Source organism: Rattus norvegicus, chromosome 5, assembly GCF_021556685.1.
Source record: "Rattus norvegicus strain SHRSP/BbbUtx chromosome 5, alternate assembly SHRSP_T2T, whole genome shotgun sequence".
In the NCBI taxonomy this organism is placed as follows: domain Eukaryota; kingdom Metazoa; phylum Chordata; class Mammalia; order Rodentia; family Muridae; genus Rattus; species Rattus norvegicus.
The window spans coordinates 76,648,940-76,671,159 of NC_141538.1; the positions used below are offsets into that span (position 1 = coordinate 76,648,940).

The window sequence follows — 22,220 nt, forward strand, 5'->3', positions numbered from 1 at the left end:
AGTCTACACACACACACACACACACACACACACACACACACACACACACACACGCATGCACGTTTAGTATTTCTGGCATCATCTAATCTTAACAGCTACCTTTGGGTAATGTGATAAGTTTGCTCCAACAGGGATGGAAATACACTCTACTATCTAGTGAGTAGAGCCGGGGAAAGTGTAAATGACCTACCTACAGCACCAGTGCAGGCACTGTAGATGGTATCACTCGAAACGCCAATGGAGAGCACTGAGAAACACTCGCTGGCAACAGGAGCATACAAGCTTGGAGAAGTGCTGTTCCTCTGTCCAAGGACTCTACTAAAATATGTGGATTCAGACCTAAACCCTCATCTTACATCAAGATGTCTGCTGAGGTTTGGGACTTCAGCACCTAAAGAGTGAAGATGGGTATAAGGTATAGGAAAGACCTTAAGAGCACAGACAACACAGAAAGTTAAGGACTCAATCGTGTTGGCCAAACAGCACCAAGGGCGCCTTAGCCGTGTACACAGCCTCTTGAGCTGAGGTTCTCAACCTGTGGGTGGCCCCTCTAGGGGGTCACACATCAGATATCCTGCATCTCAGATATTACACTATGATTCATAACTAGACAAAATGTTATGGTTGGGACCAGCACAACATGAGGAACTGTATTAAAGGGTCGCAGCATCAAAAGGTTGAGAACCACTGATTTTGAGCATTTAGTTAGCTACCTGTGGTGAATTCCTTCCTCACCCCAGGGATAACAGCTGAAGACACTCATGAGCCTCTATGGTGTGGACTAGCAAAACAGGAATAGTGATTTCAATGAAAATGGCTCATATGCTCACAGGCTTAGACACCAGGGAATGGAACTGTTTGAGAAGGATTGAGTGTAGCCTTGTGGGAGGTGTGTCACTGGGAGTGAACTTTGGGGTTTCAAAAGCCCATGCCAGGCCAGTGTCACCCTCTCTTACTGAGGGACAGGATGTAAAGCCCATGACCATTTCTCCAACACCATGCCTGCCTGCCTGTCTACACCCATGCTACCTACCATGATCATAGTGATCAGCAATCCTATAATGTAAATAAGCCCCCAGCGAAAAGGTTTTCCTCTGTAAGAGCTGCCTTGGTCATGGAGTCTTCACAGCAGTAGAACTGTAATTAAGACAAAGAAGAAAAAAAAATCTGACTTTGCTTTCCAACTTGCAGCACCTTGAATTACTAAGAACTGCCAGATTTTTGGTTTTTTGTTTCTAAATGCCCTTTGACTGAAGTAAGGCCTGCAGCAAGTTCAAGACTAGCTTGACTACTTGTTAAGTTTCACACTTCAGGTACAACAACGACAAGTTTTTCAAGTGTATATGTATATAAAGAGACAAATTTATTTAAGATGTGTACAAGTACTAAGTTATATACCAAGATATATTCATAAAGATATAATGAAAACACTAGGTCTGAGAGTGTAGCTCTCTTGATTTGCCATGTGCAGGGCCCTGAAGGGGTTCAATGCCCATCACCACAAAATAACAATGAAAATTCCTCAACACCTTCAAATGTTAGTTTCTGCCTCAGCTTTTAGAAGGTGTAAGTGTGAAGTCCAGACTGAAGAAAGTGGCTCTTTACAAGTTTCCTGTTGATGTCTGCAGCACTGAACAAAGCTACTTGATTCAACACAGAGCAAGAGCAAACCTTACTCAGTATAAGCCAGAGAAACATACATTTTTTCTTACTGTGGTAAGGATTTGCTGAGATAGAGCCTAAACCTAGGGGCAGCTCTATTTTCTAAAGCTCAGCAGCTTTCCTCAGCCTTAGCTCTCACTCACCTTGCCCCACACCCTACCAGTCCCTTCCTCTCAACCTTCAGTACGGAAGGCCTGCTCTACCATTCAATCTCAAAATGAGCAAAATTTAATCCTGCACAGTTAAGAGGGATGGCAACTGGTTCTCATTAATTCTTACTGCTGTACCACTACATTTTTTGTTTGTTTGAGAAAGGGGCTCTTTGTCCTGGAACTCGCTCTGTAGACCACGCTGGCCTTGAACTCGAAGATCCACATGCCCCTGCCTCCTGAGTGCTGGGCTTAAAGGTGTGCCCAACTCACTGGGCTCTATAACATTAAGGAAAGCGAGCACTGTGAAAGTCCATGCCATTGGCAGCAGGCACATTTACCTCCATTTGCAGTCTGTTAGCATGGGTTCTTCAACATCCATGGCAAGACTTTTCAGTACAATAAACATCACACACATAAGTTAGAGGGTTCACAGCTGCCTGCCAAAGAGTCATCACAAAGTACTCGCAGCCTCTTGAAACTGTCATCTAGTTGGGAGTAAACCTATCATAGGGTGAGTCAAAACGTAGAGCTAGCTCTCTGAAGTATAATATATTGTCTCCTCTTTTTCTATTTTGTGAAAAATTTAAAATACCCAGAAAAGTTGAATTATATAACATGCTTAGGTAAGTTTTCTTTTTTTTTTTTTCCCGGAGCTGGGGACCGAACCCAGGGCCTGTGCTTCCTAGGTAAGCGCTCTACCACTGAGCTAAATCCCCAGCCCCATAAGTTTTCTTAAATTACAATTTTGAGTGCATCTATATATTGAGGGCCAAACAGCATTTTCTTTTAGTTTACACATAGTAATGAAAGCCTGACTCTGATATTAAAACCACACAAGAGATTTTAATTGTACTCAAGGATTATCCATGAAACTCTTGTTGGGGAAGGATATTACTTTACTAGTGATACACTCATAACAAATTCTCCATGTTCGAGTAATTCTCAATCCCAAGTAAAGTTAAAAAGACATGAAAATAGAAGAGGGGATTCTTGGGAAGAAAAAGGATTTCAGCAGAAGAAAGGGAAATGAGAACAAATCAAGTACATTATGTGAAAATATGAAATTGTCGAAGAATAATTTTTAAAATATCTCATTAAAATAAACTGGTCAATTTCTAGACTTGACAAAAGAGAGAAAGTACTTTCATTCTTCCAAAGATTTTTGGAAACAGAACGAAAGACAGGTTAGTTACTGTCTTAGGGTTTCACTGCTGTGAAGAGACACCATGACCACGGCAACTCACATTTCACTGGGGCTGGCTTACAGTCTCAGAGATTTAGTCTATTACTGTCATGGCGGGAAAACTGCAGCCTGCAGGCAGACAGTGCTGGACAAGGCAAGAATCTACACTGGGTGGAGCTTGAGTATAGAAGACCTCAAAGCACACCTCCACAGTGACACACTTCCTCCAGCAAGGCCTCATCTACACCAACAAGGCCACACCTAATAGTGCCACTCTCCATGGGCCTAGGGTTCAAACACATGAGTCTTATGTATACCTACTCAAACCACCACTTTCCACAATTGGCACCCCCTAGGCTTGCAGCCATAATAACAATGCAAAATGCATTTAGTCCAACTTCAAAAGTCCCCATAGACTAACACACTCTCAACAAAGTTTAAAAGTCCAAAGTTCAAAGTTTCTTCTGAGATTTATGCAACCTTATTTCTAATCCTCTGTAAAATCAAAAGCAAAGAGCAAATCGCACACGTCCATCATACAACAGCATAGGGTATATATTACAGTTCCAAAACTGAGGAGGGAGCACAGTAAGGAAATACTGATCTAAAGCCAGACCGAACCAGCTAGGCAAACTCCAAACTCTGCATCTCCACATCTGATCTTAAGACACCATACAAAAAGCTAAATGAGTCTACCTGGACACAGACAAAATGCTTTAGTCAAAAGGCAGTGTCTGGGGAACAGAGGGTCACCTCCAACCCTGCTACCATGCATGCCTGCTGTCTACCCCTCACTGAAGTCCACCCTACTGCTGACGACACTTTAGCAGAATATACTCATGCAATCGAACAGTCCCTGTAACAGTGCCAGCCAGAGGAGGCTGAGCCCAATTAAAGTTAGTAGCACATAACATGGTAGGATAACACATTTAATTAAAAAAAATTTTTTTAAAAGACTTTGTGTGTAGAGGAGTATTTTGCCTGCATGTGTTTATGTACCACATGTGCTCAGAGATCAAAAGGGGACGTTAGATTTCCTAGAACTGGAGAAAACAGACGGTTGCGAGCTGTCGTGTGGGTGCTGGGAGTCAAACCCAGGTCCTCTGCAAAAGCGACAACTGCTCTTTACCACGGAGTCACCTCTCGGTGTACAAACACAGTTAGCCTTGAATTCTGCTCTGAGTTGGAGGAAAAGACACAGCTCTGCAATCACACCTTACTGGATGCTGGCCGCACTAACTGCCTGTGTGCACACTGCATGCTGTTAACAACACACGACAACTGAGAAATGTGGTTTCACTTGTCTTCATTTTTTGAGGTAGAAGCCATGAAACATCATTCCCTATGAACAACAGGAACTGAGGATCAAATCAATGATGAGCGTCCAAGGTTGTAACAGAAACCAGGCCTGGATCTGGGAACCCAGTTCATGATCTGCGTAAGATCCATGCTTTCAGACAGTACTAGTACAAGAACATCAGGCTGGGTTGTTTTGAGACAAGGCCTTGCTGTAGCCTACACTGGTCTTGAACTTCCATCAGTGTTTCTGCCTCAGCCTCCTCGGTTGCTGGGGTTATAGACATGTCGCACTGTGACTGGCTGAACAGCAACTTTTACAAAGAATGTAATATGCTGGCTAAGACAAAAGTTCTGACATAGTACCTAAGATGTATACACCAAAGAAAGGCCAGAGACTGGAGCTGGCTGGGGCCTGGTGCTGCTCACTGCCACTGCAGGCAGTTCAAAGGCGGACTATCCCACATCCCAGTTCTCCACAGTCAGGTCTCTGAGGAGCAAGAACCAGAAGCACAAATGGTCTTCCCAGCGATGCCTTCTTAACAGGGCAGTCATTCCAGCAGGCTCAGCTTCCACTGGCTTCTCTGGTCGATCTTCGGTGGCAAACAAGCCCAAGCATCTGAAAGTAAGAATGGAAGGCAAGTGATAATGGGCCTGCCACCCTGCAGCCTGGCAGGGTCAGAGCAAGCGCAGGCGTCAGGCATGCTCACCAGGTGATTCAGAGCACAGGAAGGTTGAGTAGGGAAGGTTACTGTTCAGTTTTTTGTTTTTTAATTCTTAGATGTGTTTTATGTACATGTTTTATCTGCATATATGTATTAGTACCATATACACACAGTACTCTTGGAGGCCAGAGATGGCACTGAACCCCAGAGAACTGTTTTAGATGGCTGTGAGTCACGATGGGTGATGTTAGGAGTCTCTTATATAACTATGAATCATACATAGGAAACACAGGCCTATATATGAAAAAGAGTATATATAAGAATGTTTTTCTCATTATTACTTGTTAGTAATTAAACTTCTAGTGTTATGTTTGCATATGTATTATTAAATGATTTTAAAATATTTAACAATGTAAGAATAGTCCAACTTTAAATAATCCAATTTTAAAACATAATTTTGTATTTTACACAAACACATAAATTAAGAACTGACAGATTTTAGCCCCCCCAGCCCCCCTTTTCTTCACAGGATCTTGCCATTCTATAGCCCAGGCCGTAAACTTAATCTTCCTGCTTCTCCTTTCAGAGTGCTGAGATGACAGGCCTGGGTCACCATACCTGGATCAAATTTGAATTTTATTCAATATACTTTGTAATCCACTCTTCTACTGACCATAACAGTTTATAATTACCCGTTTATCATTCCCCCAGCCATTTACCAGAAATGCAAAAACCCACCACCACCACCACCACCACCACCACCCACCCAAGCCAAGCCATGTACATAAAGCCCACCAGAAGCCTTGGCTATATAAAAATATCAGTACCAAAACTGGGATAAACAAGATCCATAATTTCATGGTGGCTAAAACTTGAAAGAGATTTTTATCTTTAAAAAAGCAAAGTTATTAAATTATTGTCTTTTAAAATCACGGTATAATTGTATTTGATTTTAGAATTAGCCAAGAATAAATATATACTAGGTGTTAAATTTGGACGGGAGATGACAACCTGAACTGGCTGACAGAGGGGACGTGCTTTACATTCTCATGTCTAATTTCGTGGGATAGAAAGTTTCATTTAATAAAAATCTCTTGACGATTCTTCAGTGTGGCTTGAGCAGTCAAGCCCACGTGAGCAGAGGCGCCCACGACTGTAACATCCAGCTCCGAGTCTAGCTCTTCCCCAGGATCACTTCAAGCTATGGCCAGGAGTCCTCATTTCTGCAGGGCCCACCACAGTCTGTCAGTCTCTGCAGCTGCATAGCACCAAGCAAGAAACAAGCACAGAGAATGACGTGCGGGCACTGCCAGTGCCTCTGTGAGCATATTCACACCACTGCCAGCTTGGGAAGGGCTACAGGGTATCGGCACTAATTTTGAGAGTGGTTTTTGCTAGCTACTTTTGAACTACAAGACGTTCTCTTTTCCTACCTGTTTGGATTTGGTAATATGCACCCCCACCCCCACACACACATGTATTTAAACAGTGGATCCAAGCTGGTGGCAGTGTTTTGGGAGGCTGTAGGACCTTTTGGCCATGGGGCACAGCTGGCAGGTACAGGAGCTGAGGTGAAGTGGGGTTCGTGGTTTGAACCTGGTCTCTCTGGTTCCTTGTTGGTGCCATGCTACAATAAGCTGCCACCCAATCCTGCCAGCACAGTAGCAAGCTGCTCCTACAAACATGCCCTTCCTGTTGTGATAGGTCACTCTTTCAGTGACAAGAAATGAAATTAAGTATCACCCAGCCTTGGAACCATGGGACACTGACATTATAAACTCAGACAAGGAACCCTCATACGATACAGTGTTTACAAAGAGAAGCAGACGTGCTCTTTGATCCTGGTAAGCCATTAGGAAAGGGGAAACTGACGCTGTCCTGAAGGTCCTAATCAGGCTGGCAGTAAAAATGGGCAACAGAACAGCAAAATGGCTTCAGGTCTAAGATGATTTTTTTTTTTTTTTTTGCTTCACAGTAAGTGTGTGAAAGTGTTGGCAAAGATGGCCTGCCGAATCTCAGGAGGAAGGGGACGAGACCACTGTTCCTGGGCAGGAGCGTGTTCAGATGAGGTGGACAACACAAGATGTTAGGGGCACATGCAAGGCCCACTCCAAATGTCATCAAAATGCTACTGCAGCACAGCTTTTACATGAAAAGCATTCCAGAGCACGGCCTATCACACTAGGGAGAGCCAGGAACAGCAACTCTAAAGGCCGTTAGTTCGCTTAGAGCTTGTCATGGGCTTTCCAGAGTAATCATTAAGAGGCTGCTATGGTGGAGTGTCCACCAAGTACTTAGGTGCCAAATACATGCTCACACATTTTAAGACAGCTTTCAAGATGAAGCCTTGATGGTTTCTAACTTGTAGGAGTATGTCAGGTAACTAAGAACCATCTCCTACAAGGGGAAAAAAACATTTTAGGCAGACTTAAATGGGAAAGGTAAAGAACTGATACTATTTAGATACGCCTTCAAATTCTACCATCGGTTGTAAGATAATACAGATACCTATCTCCTAAAAATGTTCTGAAGATGGGAAGGGTAATTGCAAGACCAAAATCACAACTCAGAAATCTCCCACATGCGTAGGTATGCGCTATAGGCTCATGCTGCAGCTGTGATGCTGTGTGTGTGTATGGACAACTGTATGCAACTGTTTTTAAAAAAGCACGGTTTTCTTAAGAAAAGACATTAATTCAGACTGAAGCACGGGCATTATGAAAGGCGGAGTGAGAGAAATAACAGAGACAGATGGTAGCACATGCCCTAGACTGGGCACAGGCTTCTCTAGGGGTAGCTTAAAAATAAACAGATGTCATATTATGTTGTTCATGGTGGTGCATGTTCTTAATTGCAACATGTAGGAGGCAGAGGCAGGTGGATCTCTGTGAATTTAAGGCTAGCCTGGTCTACATAGTAAGCTCCAGGCTAGTCAGAGCTACATAGTAAGACCATGCCTCGAAAAATACAAACAGAAAAAGTCATATTGTATCCTTCCCTCCACCACCATTACAAGTAATAGAGCCACTTAAAGTGAGGCCTTGGAATTGAGAGGCAAGCTCTCCAGCACCGACACCCAGCCCTGCACAGCACTGAGATAATGTGGAGAGAAGAGACACTAACCGAGAACAGGGACACAAGTCTTCTGCTGCTGGTAAGAAGCCATGATACTATTCACAGTGGAACTGGGACCTAGGACCTAAGCAGAAACAGGTTATGTCAACGGAGATTACAATTCAGATGGCAGCAGACCAAACACCTCCACTAGCAGCACCTGAGCCTGCTGCTCTCCTTAGTTATGGTACTGACAAGATAATCCCAACATACTATCTTATCTTGTCTCATCTCAGATCTGTCTCCTGACTCCCAGAAACAAATAATAGAGGAGAGAGCACTATAATAATATCTGCCTGGCCTTTTCCAAATGAGCATAACCCACAGGGAGGGGAAAATCAAAAAATCTAGGACACACAAAGGATTCATTCTACTCAAAGAGCTGTGGAAAATAATAATTTTTATATTAAAAGAATATATGTGCCATCTTATGTCTGGAACATCAACCCTACATAGATTTCACTGGGTCCATGCCTGCTGTGAGCCTCTGGGAGATACCAGCTGTAATGCCACGAGCATTTGCAAGAGACTCATGGTACCCTGCACATGGCCCATTTCTACACTTCCAAATGAAACAAATCCATACATGTTATCTACAAGATTTACAAAGTTGGTGCCTTAGAAGCTAATGTTCTCTGAGCAGAATTGGAGAGATATTCTAAACTGTTGACTTCAAAACACTACAATGTTGAAGATGATCTATTTCTAAGCAATACCCATTATAATAAATTCAAGCATCTGTAGCACCTGACTTTTAGCAGCCTATTTTGCTATGGTCCAGTCTCTTACCAAACCTTCAAAGCAAACAGAAGTATCCCCAGTAACCGAGGAAATCAAGACCCAAAATCCAACGTTTGTAGCCAATGAAATGGTTGCAACCTCCTGTCACTAAGTATCAAATCCAGCCCTCTGTCCATTGCCAGTGAAGGCAGGGCTGCACATGAAGCACACTTCTCTTCAGCTGATTCCCTAGTACACCCCACCAATAAGGGAAGAATGCAAAGTCGGAGGGAAAGTGACGTTTGCTTGGAAGAGCTGTTCATTCCAGTTTCTGTCCATCACTCACTTAGAACTAGCCTCCTCAGGACTGTCACCCTCAAATCTCAGGTCCCACTTACCAGCACCTTCTCCAGAGGCTGCAGAATGTGAGCCTCTGACCTGTCATCATTCCCAGCTCTGCCTTTCTTCCTTCCCTCTTTTCCCTGGTTCTCTTTTGCCTTTTTTTAGCCTCCCAGCACTTATTTAACCAAACAGGCATTAAACTCTGTGTGGGGATAACAGGTGGGACTTTCCTTACTGGACTCTAACAGACACACCAGCCTTCCTAATGGCTAATCAAAATTCTCAACAACTGACTTGAGGGTTCAGGTAGCCAGCCAAAGCACAGGGATGATAATACATGAGAATGCTTCATGGGCACAAAGCTCCTTGGTTCCCTTGTGACTTCAGATCTGGGGAGGAAAGGTCAACTCTAATCCTAGCTTCCCCTGCATATTCCATCGGCACTGAAGACTTTCAGATCACCCCTGAGACAGCTGCACTATGTGAAAGGAAAAAGAATAGCCTACTTCACCTTCGCATGAAACAGGTAAGCAGACTGCTAGCACAAGCATAAAGCTGAGGTAGTTTAACCCTGGCACTCTAAGAGGGTTCATTTGAAGCTGTGTCACATATCTACAACTGTGAGAAGGAAGAGAATGCACATGGTTTCCAAGGAAGCTTACAGGTGTGGCTGAACTCTGTTGGCCGGTGAGAGTCCAGATGTCTGGAAGTGCCGTCCCCATCAGCTGCAGAGTACTCTCAAAGGCCCTCTGTAACTCCCTTGCTTGCTCTTCGAACTCAAAGAGAAAGAGCACCTTTAAAATAGCGTGCACTTCATCTAGAGAAGAATGGAAAATGGTAAGTTGTGTCCCAGCTCTGCTGCCAACACCATACAGTAATCTCTTCCCCAAGTTGCCAGTGTTTAATAGCACCTTACAGATGTACCCTCCCACACTTCCTCCTGACTGCTGAAGTAATCAGAAGGAAGAGACCCAGTGGGAATGAGCAGAAAGCTATGTTGTGTAGACCTTGTCCCTGGCTTAAGCACTACTCCCTCACAGGGAGGCTTCTTCTCTAGGGATTGGGAAGGGCTGACTCAGGGCTGTGTATGGAAATGAGCATTCCATACACAGGGCTTCTCAACCTCTTACTCTGCCGCCCTTTAATACAGTCCCTCATGCTGTGGTGACCCAACCATAAAATTATGTCATTGCTACTTCATAACTTTTAATTTTGCTACTATTATGAATCATAATGTAAATATTTGTGCTTTCTGACAGTCTTAGGTGACCCCTGTGAAATGGTCATTGGACCCAAGAGGAGTTGTAACCCACAGGTTGAGAATTGCTGCTCTAACTGGAAAATAGTATCTTTAAAAAAAATAAAATAAAATTCATTTTGTGGGTATCTTGGTGGAAATCAGAGAACGATGTGTGAAAGGTGTTTTTTCCTTCTACAATGTGAGTCCCAGAGACAGAACTCAGACTGTCAGGCATTTTAACGCTCTGAGACATTTCAATAGCCCCATATGCATCTTAACTATGTGCTATCTGTCTGTGGTACCTACTGCTACTTTCTGTGGTCAAGAATCATAGTGAACATTGAGACCTTACCTTTCAGCTTCTCAATGCTCTGTACCACCTCACTCAGCGCCTCCAGAAGTGCCAGGCCCTCCAGGGGGCTCCCTTCTTTGAGGCTATGCTTCTTCCGTTCTGCCTTGCGGCGGTTTTTAGATGACCTCCTGTCAGAAATTACAGACATTGAAAAGGAAGTCCCTCCTGAGTGGACTCTGATAAGCCCACTGTATCTACTGGCCACCACTTGCTAAGAAACCAGAGCATCTACAGATGGCAGTCATATCTTCAGAGACGTTAGCAATGAGGTGGTGAACCCACATATACGTAGTGGGGTCTGGAAAGAAACAAAGAAAGTCTGAAGAGTTCTGTTTTTCTCTTAAGTTGGGGGTAAAATGCTGGGTAAGATCAGGGTGGTGGCACAAGCCTTTATTCCAGCACTTAGGAGGCAGAGGCAGGTGCATTGCTGTGAGCTAGAGGCCAAGCTTGGTCTATAAAGCAAGTATCAGGTCAGCCAGGGTTGCATATCAAGACCCTGTCTTAAAAAATAAAGGGCCTGGGGTTGGGGATTTAGCTCAGTGGTAGAGCGCTTGCCTAGCAAGCACAAGGTTCTGGGTTCGGTCCCCAGCTCCGAAAATAAAGAAAAGAAAAAAAAAAAAAAAGAAAGAAAAAAAAAGAAAGGGCAAGGTAAAATGAGGTTCACCTGACAGCACACTGAACAATGGAGAAAAGAAAAAAACAACTCAAATTCCACAATACGACGTGAACTTTAAAAAGCAGCCTCATGATGAGCTGGGAAATCCTTGCACAGCATACATATCCTTCCACTCTACACCCCTCCCCGCCCACGCCCACGCTCTCCTTGTAGAAAGCCAATCTGTTATTCTGTTGCTGCCTAGGTACATACGCAGATATCCTGGAGTTACTGTGGGAGTATCTGCCACTCATCTCGCTGCCACTCCTAATACTGCTGGTTTCCGAGAAGAGGTCCGTCTCTCGGCCATGGGCCACCTCGTGATCTAGAGAAGATGAACCAGACGCTGACATAAATGACTGTATACTCCATCAGCACATACTGGAGAATAGATGGATATTACATTAGTTTACTTTATTTACTCTTTTTCTTTTGGGGGAGTAGGTGGAAAGGGACTAGAAACTCATTTTAATGAAACACTGAAGACATCACTGGTCTGGCTGGATGGGGAAAGGAGGGCCTACTTGGTAGAGATCTGATTTCTGCCTGGCTCAGTATTGCCCCTCACTTTCTTACACATGTACTTCTTGGATCTGTCAACCTGGATTTCTGTCAACGCTCTCCCCAAAAGTCAAGCACATGTTGGCACCGAAGTGTTGATGCCCTGCTTTTCTACTTCCAAAACCATGTGTCCAAACAAACCCCATCTCTTTATAAAGTCACTGTCTCAGAACACTGCCACAGGTAAGCAGCAGAGACAACACCAGTGGGGCTGGTCTTCCACACCCACACACCACAGTATCAGCGGATACTTTTTGGAGGCACTCACCCACATGCACCCGTGGTGCTTGGCTCTTGAGCTCTCGAACCACCTTCAAGCGGTTTTTATGGCGAATGAATGTGGCTGTCTGAGAGTCCAGAAAGTCCATGTAATTTTTTTGGGCTGAGAATGCAGAATGAAAAAGACCTTGAGCATGATTATTGAAGCAAAGAGATGAAATTTAAGTGAGTGGTGTGTGATGAAGCTAAAATTGAGTAACAAAAGATGTGTCCAGGCAACCACCAAGATGTTTTCATTCCTCCACTAACGAGACAGTTGTGCCCACATAATCCCCAGGGAAACCAGGAATGTTAAGCATTCAGGATTGTCCTTGCAGCTGGACACTGGAGGTAATTAATAGCCTGGTGATCTGCATTATCTGTTGGGCCAGGCCATAGCAAGCTCCTACAACCAGGTCCAGAGGTAGCCAGTAATCTAATGACCCTTACGTTACCTCCATAGCCAGTGGCTGCCCAACACCCCCACAACCAGACTGGAGACACATAATGTCTAAATGACCTTTACGTTATCTGTATGGCCAGAAGCTCCCCCCAAGCTGTCCCATGGGCTATCATGACTATAGATGGCTAGTAGCCCAAATAACCTCTATACTATCTATACGATAGAGAACAGGTCAGACCCTCCCTTATGCCTGTAGGCTAATCTGTAGGTAGCCCATCTCCAGACTCCATCTTCTTGGAAGAATGACATGTACCCTGAGTTCAGTTTTGATGTAATCACACTTCCTTGTGCATTGGAGTTTGTATTACACCAGAAAACTTTTCCCCCAAATTATATTGTGTTTAAATATACTGGCAATAAACCTCCTGGCATCAGACTTTCCAAGGTTTGATCAAAGTTGATGAGATCTGAACTGAGTAATTAAATTCTTGGCAATTGCTGTCTGCCTTGACACCTGCAAAGGCACCCTCACAATACCATGGCAGTATACTCTCTACCACTAAACTTACAAAATCAAATTGGTGAAGATTTGACACCAAATCTAAAATGAAAAGAGCAAACAAAGGAAAAATGAAGGGAGCTTCTACAAAGGCAGGATGGGGGAGCCTAAATGCCTCTTCTGGAACACCCATGGATACGGCTGTGGGTGTGGAACAGAAGCTTCTAATGACTTCTGAGATCACTCTCCAGTGGACAAACAGCATTGGCAGAATACAAGAAAATACAAATAAATTATGCTCTCCAAAGGCAAAGTATGCAGAAGAATTATCAGCATTCCCAAGTTCTTTTTGTTTTTCTTTCTTTGGTTTTTTGAGACAGGGTCTCTCTGCATAGTCCTGGCTGCCCTGGAACTTGCTCTGTAGTCCAGGCTGTCCTAAAATTCAGAGATCTGCTTGCCTCAGCCACCCTGATGCCGGGTTCTAAGATGTGGGTCACCAACACCTGACTCATTCCCAAGTTTTTGTCAGTGGTAGGAGCTGCATAGATGAGGGTACAGGGTCAGGGCGGATACTTTCTTTACTCAGTCTAGGATGGCAAACTATACAAAAGTACCCACAAGTTGTAATCAGAACCAGGAAGGGTGAGAACGTGAGTACACAACAATGTGTTCACCAGGCGGCCCTGCTTCGAGGGCAGCACTAAAGCCAACACAGACTCCCTAAGACTCTGTCTGTGAAGCCGATGCTCTTTCCCAAGTTGCTCCTAGGCCCAAGATCAGACATTCTGCAGTGTCAGTTAACATTCTTCTCTTCTGTACAGCCACACACTGTATTTGGAAATATGTTTTAGCTTATCCTGAAAAATTTCAAGCCTACTCAAGAGTTGTAATAGCCCCAAACACACATACATCCTTCAGCTAGATTTATCCATAAGTAACATTTACAGTATTTTTTACTTCCTGTCTCTCTATAAAAATGTTTATGATTATGTACACACACACAGACCCTGCAACTTCTGTAGAATCTGAAATTAAATTGCAGTTAGGCACTTATCTCTCTCTTTTTTTTTTTCCTTCTCTTTTTCTTCTTTTTTCTTTTTTTCGGAGCTGGGGACCGAACCCAGGGCCTCGCGCTTGCTAGGAAAGCGCTCTACCACTGAGCTAAATCCTCAACCCCAGGCACTTATCTCTTAATAATAATAAAGGGATAAAAACAGGAACGCTACCCACTGATAAAATACTACTATCTAACACACTGCATATCCAAGCCTATTAACTATCCCAAACACAAAGACTCCCCAACCACCATCACGACCATGTAACCCATCTCAGTGCCAGTGCCCTACAGGCAGAGGCAGGCAAGGGACACTAGCAAGGGTTCTAGCAAGGGACACTAAAGCTGAAAGTGTCAGGTCTGCCATAAATCGAAACCCATGTGTACAGAGACTTAACCATACTGCATCACAGCTTTCAAGATTCAAACATTGTCAATGTCATCATTTAACAGCTCACTATATCCTTAAAGACTCTGATGAAGTCAGCAGAATATATTAAAATGCAGTAATATACGGAGCCCTGCCCTATCTATCTCTTCTCCCTTTCTCCATAATTCCAAAAGGAAACACCACTTAAATGTAATCCTCACCTTCTAAAATGGAAGGCTTTACGCTGGTTTCTATAATATCCACTCTGTCATACTTGTATACCTAAAAGGGAAAAAAATGCAGCCTGTTAGGGCAGGAACACTTCTACCCAACAGAGAGTTAAGACAGAGACTATTAGAGAGGACCTGGACATTTTCCTGAGGAACAAGTTTCCTAAGTTGAGTTCCAAGGCAAGTCAACTCATTTTAGCAAGAAACAGCAGTATGTTGCATATGAAGCCAATTCCAAGGGATAGATCTGTACTTGTTGTTGCTGTAGTTATTGTTATATTATTATTATTTTGTTTTTTCAAGACAGGATTTCTCTGAATAGTCCTGGCTGCCCTGGAACTCACTCTGTAGACCAGGTTGTCCTCAAAATCACAGAGATCTACCTGTTTCTGCCTAGAGTGTGCTACAATTAAAGGTGTGCACCGCCATCTCCTGGTTTTAAATGGCTTTATAGATACAGCTTGTCCTTAGGATTGGGAACCTAATCCTCTATTGTCTCTATTTAACCTCACTTCACTAACTGACCGCTGCTGCCCTCTCCCAGCACAGGAGCTTTACAGAAACTTCTCTTACCAGCCTCAGAGCTTCTTCCCAGGCAGATCCTTCTAGCAGCAAGAGCACGGCTTCTTCATAATCCTGAAAAGGGAAGAACAAGGAAGGAGAGAACTAATGAACACAGCAGCGGCAGGAGCCACCACACAGAGCCCCTCTACCTTCCCAGGCAGCCCAGCCTGCATAGCTCCAGTTTTCAGCATCTTGCCTGGCCCAGCATCTACTAGATATTAATCTTCATAAACGCTGTTGTAAAAGACAAAGGGGGGATTTGATCTTCTGATGATCACAAGCATGTTTTTGTTACATCCTTGCATATCAAAGCCACAAGACAAGCTTATCAAAATGGTGTTTTGCTTCTTGTTGAATTATAGTTTTTCATATATTCTAAAATATTAAGCCATTATCAGATAAATGCTTTAAAAATATTTTCTTCTATTCTATAAGCCATCTTTGTACATTCTTGATAATTCTTAGGTTCTATGACGTCCAGTGTATAGCAGTCCTCAACCTATACATATGAACAGTCATTGCGGACTACCCAGATCGTACTAAGGATCTCTTTTAGTGTCCCTTCCTTTTACATACACTCATTCTATTGGTTCTGTTTCTCTTAAGAATCCTAATACAAGCAGTGGCAAATGTCAACTTCTCATAAGCCAGGTGTGGTGGTTTATGTCTGTAATCCCAGCATTTTGGAGTTAGAGGCAGGAGAATCAGGAAGTCAAGCCCAGCAGCATAGGCCATACTGAAACCCTGTTTCAAGAAGACTGACTGACTGACTGACTGACTGACTGACTGAATGAATGAATGAATGAATGAATAATGTCACTTTCCTCATAAGCTTGATCACCTTACTTTGCTCCCCTAGGACCCACAGTGGAAAGAGAAGCACCTCCTGAGAGCTGTTCTCTGATTGCCAAATAAGTGCAAACGCATGTGCATTTGCTTGCATACGCATGAAAAAACCAAAACAAGAAAAGCCTTCTCATTCAGAAGGCCAAACTGGGCCTGATGAAGGAGGTGCAACACTTTTAATCCCAGCACTCAGGAGGCAGAGGCAAGTGGATCTATGTGAGTTCCCAGGACAGCCAGGGCTGCACAGGTAAACCCTGTCTCAAAATAACAACAAAAACAAAAACGGCAAAACAAAACAAAAAGCCAAAACTGAGCACAGCAGCAATCCTTGGTGTCTACCCACTGTGTGCCTGTGTCCCAGCGGCCTGTGGTGTCTGCGCAGCCTTAATAAAACATTTTGTAATGGCTCAATGGGTTAAGAGTGCTGACTGCTCTTCCAGAGGTCCTGAGTTCAATTCCCCAGTAACCAAGTGGTGAAGAGCGCTGCCAATTCTTCCAGAGGTCCTGAGTTCAATTCCCCAGCAACCACGTGGTGGCTCACAACCATCTGCAGTGGGATCTGATGCCCTCTTCTGGTGTGTCTGAGGACAGCAACAGTGTACTCACATATATAAAACAAATCTTAAAAAAAAATTAACATATAATCCATCATAACACTGGAAACCTCCAAGCTGCCTTAGTTAAAAAGAAACATTTTTAATATACAGGAGGGTAATAAAAGGTAAGACAGTGCCCACTGCTTAGTGGGCTGTCTTCTCATTGTTGGCTTTCAAACTGGTACAAATGGCAGAGGTGCCTATTTAACATCAAAAGCAGACCTGTATGCCAGATGCTCCCTACAATCCTTGTCTCTGGCTGTTACAGGGTCCCCCCAGGCTGCCATCCCTGCCTCCTACCCTAAACTCTCCAGCCCAGGGGGCTGGGCTGCAGTTCCTTATATAATCCAACCACTTTGGTTCTCTTGGTACCTTTGGGGTTCTAGCTAGTGCACCTGGTTCACCTCTCTTCCCTTCCCCACTTTCCTCACACAGCACAACTCATTGCCTGTCATGTCTACTCTGGCCTCTCCCAGATGTCCCTGCCTCTGGTTATGCTCTCCCACATATCTACAATAAACCTTTTCCCCCATCAGACCTAGGAGCAGTCGTGGCCTTTCCTTTCTTTTTATCATTCATTTGGGGCTAAAACTCATTATACAAAGAGAGTGGGTAACCCAAACAGTTGGATTATACAGGGGAGAGCAGCCCGGCATCCTGGGCTGGAGAGTTTAGGGTAGGAGGCAGGGTATGGCAGCCAGGAGGACCCTGTAACAGGTAGGGACTGAGGCATCGCAGGAAGAACCTGACACCTCAGCCACTTGTCCTGGTTTGAAACCTAAGGCCCTGGCTCACTACTTCTTTGCCAAAGTTAACACAGGAAGCTGAGTTTGCTTTCTACTGAATCAGACCACTAGCACACACTACAGCAAAGAATGCATATGAGCTTAGGACTTCAAGTACTTGGGTTTTTTTTTTCAGATTTTAGAATATTTGCATTATCTTGGGGAGGTTTAAGCAAGAAACACATCTATATTTCCTACGCACACCCCATATCCAAATGATCCTGCACTCTGAGCACAACCTGCCACATATAGACGGGAACAGGATTTCACAGCTATGGCATCCCTATCGGCTCTCCAACACTGCAGATTTGGATGCAGGGTAAGCAGTCTGCACTCAGAGACACACCAGACTGAAATTTGCAAGGCAAGTCAGCAAATGGCTCCTTTAGAACCAACTCTGCCTCAAGAGCTAACCATTAGCAGAGTCCTTCAGTTTTCCCATCAGCAGGCACAGGAAAGTCTCTTGTTGGTGTGGTATCTAGGGAAGAGCTCACCTGGGCGTACTGTTCCAGGACTGTTGCTGCCTCACTGTGTTTCCTCTGCTCGACCAGCTTTCCTGCAAAGACAGCAACAAGGACTTGGCAGCAAAAGGAAACTGGCATCCATTTCTGTCCCTACAATGCACCAGACTAAAAGCTTCTGAGTCTTTGTGAGGACACAGGTGTATTACACAACATGACCCACACCCCTCCTATCCTATCCACAGTCTAACTATGTACTCTAGGTCTGAAGAATAAAATGTTCAGCTGTGCCCACCCTGGGATTAGAGGTGTGCTAGTCTGACTAGCAAAGGAATCTAGATTAATCACAGGATTTGACAATCACTAGCACTTCTGAGAATAGAACAGTGTTATAGGCCCTAACCCCTTCTTGCCTTAGGATGAATTTTTACAAAACAAGTGCATGTTGGCATAGCCCCCGGGCTTCCCTGACCAGGTTAAAACCCAGTAAGGTTAGGCTCAAAGTGAGTGACTTGCTTCACATACTTCGACAGTTCCACACAGTGTTTATTTATATGAACAGGGGGAATTCGCCCCAGTTCTGAGCACCTTTCTTCTCTAAGGTAACAAGATATCGTACTCACTAAGCACCCACTACCTGCCACCTGTGTCAGAGACATTACCTCATTGGTCATTACCAGCCCTCCAACACTGTTCTACTCTCAGAGGTCAGAAGTGCTAGCCTACCCTTCACTTCAGGAAATCCCTCAGTCCTCAGGCTCTCAGCAGCCTCTGCTTTTTGTTTGTACTTCAGGTCTTGTCCACACCAGTTCTGGCAACTGCTACTATGGTTTTCAACCATATATTGGCTACACCAGAATAGCTCTGTCCAAAACTTCATCTTTTCCTTCTTGAAGGGCCAACACAACTACACTGTTAGATGTAATATCAATATCACAATATCATAGGGTCAGTGAGTAAGATGGACTAGACAAGATAGTATAACTTCAAGGACATTTGTAGCCACAATCTGTTTTAAGGGCCTGCAAAGCCACATACACCCAGCACACCCAGGTCAGAATAAATGCTTTCTTTAATATGTCAGTGCATTTGGAGGTGTCTGTAGCAGTGGGATTCTTGCTCTGTTTAAAAGAACTAGAAGGAGTCTGTCTCAGGAATGTTGCCCTAAACTTATTTACAGCATTACCAAATGAAGCAATAAACACAAACCTTTTGAAGAATACACAGAAAATGGCCCTGCTTACCTGCCAGAGTTCTAGCAAGGCCAGCCACCTTGTCTTTGGCCATCTGAAGCTGGGCAGCCATACAAAGGGCTTGCTGCCAGCTGCCACAAGCCAAAAACGCTTCCAGAGCCTTCTCATGGGCCCCACAGCGGGCAAACACAAGCCCTGCTGGCTCGTACAGGTGCTCCTGCACCAGGTGCTCGCCATAAGCAACACTGACCGCCTGTGGCAAATGCAGAAATTCCATAAAGAAATGTGTTAATAGTTTCTTTACATTTCCAGTGTAGGCTTCTTTAGTCACCGCTCTTGGGTCTCTTTCTTTTTCTACTCAAAACCTTTCTGAAGACATAGTATTTAGTCACTCAACATATACTGAGTACCTACATGTGCATTATTCTAGGTGGTAGGCTAACAGCTACCCTGCCCTCCCCACCACACACAAAATCTAAAAACCAGTGCATTAGACTTTTGCCTACATGACTAACACAGCATAGTCTATGATAAATGGCAGAGGAAGAGAAATGAGAGAGAATGATAAATTTGCCGCCTCTGAAGGGTACAAGGAATGAATATGTGAAGAGTCAGGAGGGAGCAAAAAGGCACAAGGTTTATGTGACAAGAATGTATGGAGTAGTTTTTAGGAGTAAAGAAGAGTTTAATGTTACTGGAGCTGAGGGAAGGAGAGAAAAGCAGAGCTCTGAGGCAGCTTGGGGTGAAGCAGAGATACAAGAATTCAACACAGTCCCGGCCCTTCTGGAAGCCACAGCCTGGCAGAGACAAGGCAGCAAGTTAGCAGTTTACCTGGCCCCTAATCTAAGAATGGCTTTCGTGGGAGATAGTACTGTCCATGGACAGGTGGACTCAAGAAAGGACACAATAGAGAACTGGCAGGTCATTCCTCAACACAGCTGGGAACAATCAAGTTAACTGGGAATATGGAGAATGCCAGAAAGTGATGTAAAGAAGCTGGCACGAAACCAACAGATTGGGAAAAGATCTTTACCAATCCTACAACAGATAGAGGCCTTATATCCAAAATATACAAAGAACTCAAGAAGTTAGACCGCAGGGAAACAAATACCCTATGAAAAAATGGGGTTCAGAGCTAAACAAAGAATTCACAGCTGAGGAATGCCGAATGGCTGAGAAACACCTAAAGAAATGTTCAACATCTTTAGTCATAAGGGAAATGCAAATCAAAACAACCCTGAGATTTCACCTCACACCAGTGAGAATGGCTAAGATCAAAAACTCAGGTGACAGCAGATGCTGGCGAGGATGTGGAGAAAGAGAAACACTCCTCCATTGTTGGTGGGATTGCAGACTGGTACAACCATTCTGGAAATCAGTCTGGAGGTTCCTCAGAAAATTGGACATTGAACTACCTGAGGATCCAGCTAGACCTCTCTTGGGCACATACCCAAAAGATGCCTCAACATATAAAAGAGACACGTGCTCCACTATGTTCATCGCAGCCTTATTTATAATAGCCAGAAACTGGAAAGAACCCAGATGCCCTTCAACAGAGGAATGGATTCAGAAAATGTGGTACATCTACACAATGGAATATTACTCAGCTATCAAAAACAACGAGTTTATGAAATTCATAGGCAAATGGTTGGAACTGGAAAATATCATCCTGAGTGAGCTAACCCATTCACAGAGAGACATACATGGTATGCACTCATTGATAAGTGGCTATTAGCCCAAATGCTTGAATTACCCTAGATCCCTAGAACAAACGAAACTCAAGACGGATGATCAAAATGTGAATGCTTCACTCCTTCTTTAAATGAGGAAAAAGAATACCCTTGGTAGGGAAGGGAGAGGCAAAGATTAAAACAGAGACTGAAGGAACACCCATTCAGAGCCTGCCCCACATATGACCCATACATATACAGCCACCCAATTAGAGAAGATGGATGAAGCAAAGAAGTGCAGGCCTACAGGAACCGGATGTAGATCGCTCCTGAGAGACACAGCCAGAATACAGCAAATACAGAGGCGAATGCCAGCAGCAAACCACTGAACTGAGAATAGGCCCCCGTTGAAGGAATCAGAGAAAGAACTGGAAGAGCTTGAAGGGGCTCGAGACCCCAAAAGTACAACAATGTCAAGCAACCAGAGCTTCCAGGGACTAAGCCACTACCTAAAGACTATACATGGACTGACCCTGGACTCTGACCCCATAGGTAGCAATGAATATCCTAGTAAGAGCACCAGTGGAAGGGGAAGCCCTGGGTCCTGCTAAGACTGAACCCCCAGTGAACTAGACTATGGGGGGAGGGCGGCAATGGGGGGAGGGTTGGGAGGGGAACACCCATAAGGAAAGGGAGGGGGGAGGGGGATGTTTGCCCGGAAACCGGGAAAGGGAATAACACTTGAAATGTATATAAGAAATACTCAAGTTAATAAAAAAAAAAAAAGAAGCTGGCACGAAGGGTTGGAGGGATGTCTCAGAGGTTGACAGCACTTGATGCTCTTGCAAAGAACCTGCGTTCGTTCAGTTCCTAACACCGTATCAGGCAGGTGTCGGGTGAGCCAACACCCTTTTCTGGCCTCTGTGGGCACCTGCATGAACCCAGTGCAGAAACAGAAAAGCAGGCGCACACACAAATAAGAATAGTGATAATTACAGTAATAAGAAGCAACTGGCAGGGACTGGATCACAGAAAGACGTGTGATAGCCACTCACGGTTGTGAGCACCTGGGAAGAGAAAACCTAGAGGAACTGCCTCCATCACAGTGCCCTGAGGCTGTTTTCTTGACTGCTAAGAGCTGCAGAAGGAACTACTGAATCAGCACTGGCTATGTCATCATGGGGTATGAAAGGCAGGAGCTGAACATGAGCAAGCCAGTAAGCAGCATTCCTCCATGGTCTCTGCTTCACTTCCTGCGTCCAAGTTCCTCCCCTTCTTCCTCAGGTGCTTTTGGCCAAAGTGTTTTATCTAGTTTGCATTGGGAAGCAAACTAGAAGAATGTGTGTGTG

The 22,220-nt window shown here is 44.2% G+C and overlaps 1 protein-coding gene across 1 annotated transcript in view; it reads right to left on the reverse strand.

The window, feature by feature from the left end:
* Positions 1 to 1,329: 1,329 nt before the first annotated feature.
* The window catches only part of Elp1 (elongator acetyltransferase complex subunit 1), a 52,446-nt gene continuing 31,555 nt past the window's right edge, over positions 1,330 to 22,220 (reverse strand). The window contains 10 exon segments of the mRNA NM_080899.2: positions 1,330 to 4,912; positions 8,082 to 8,157; positions 9,797 to 9,951; positions 10,727 to 10,854; positions 11,595 to 11,706; positions 12,211 to 12,324; positions 14,748 to 14,808; positions 15,330 to 15,392; positions 18,042 to 18,103; positions 19,253 to 19,454. Coding sequence (NP_543175.2) covers positions 4,845 to 4,912; positions 8,082 to 8,157; positions 9,797 to 9,951; positions 10,727 to 10,854; positions 11,595 to 11,706; positions 12,211 to 12,324; positions 14,748 to 14,808; positions 15,330 to 15,392; positions 18,042 to 18,103; positions 19,253 to 19,454 — 1,041 coding nt within the window. The 3' untranslated portion in view covers positions 1,330 to 4,844.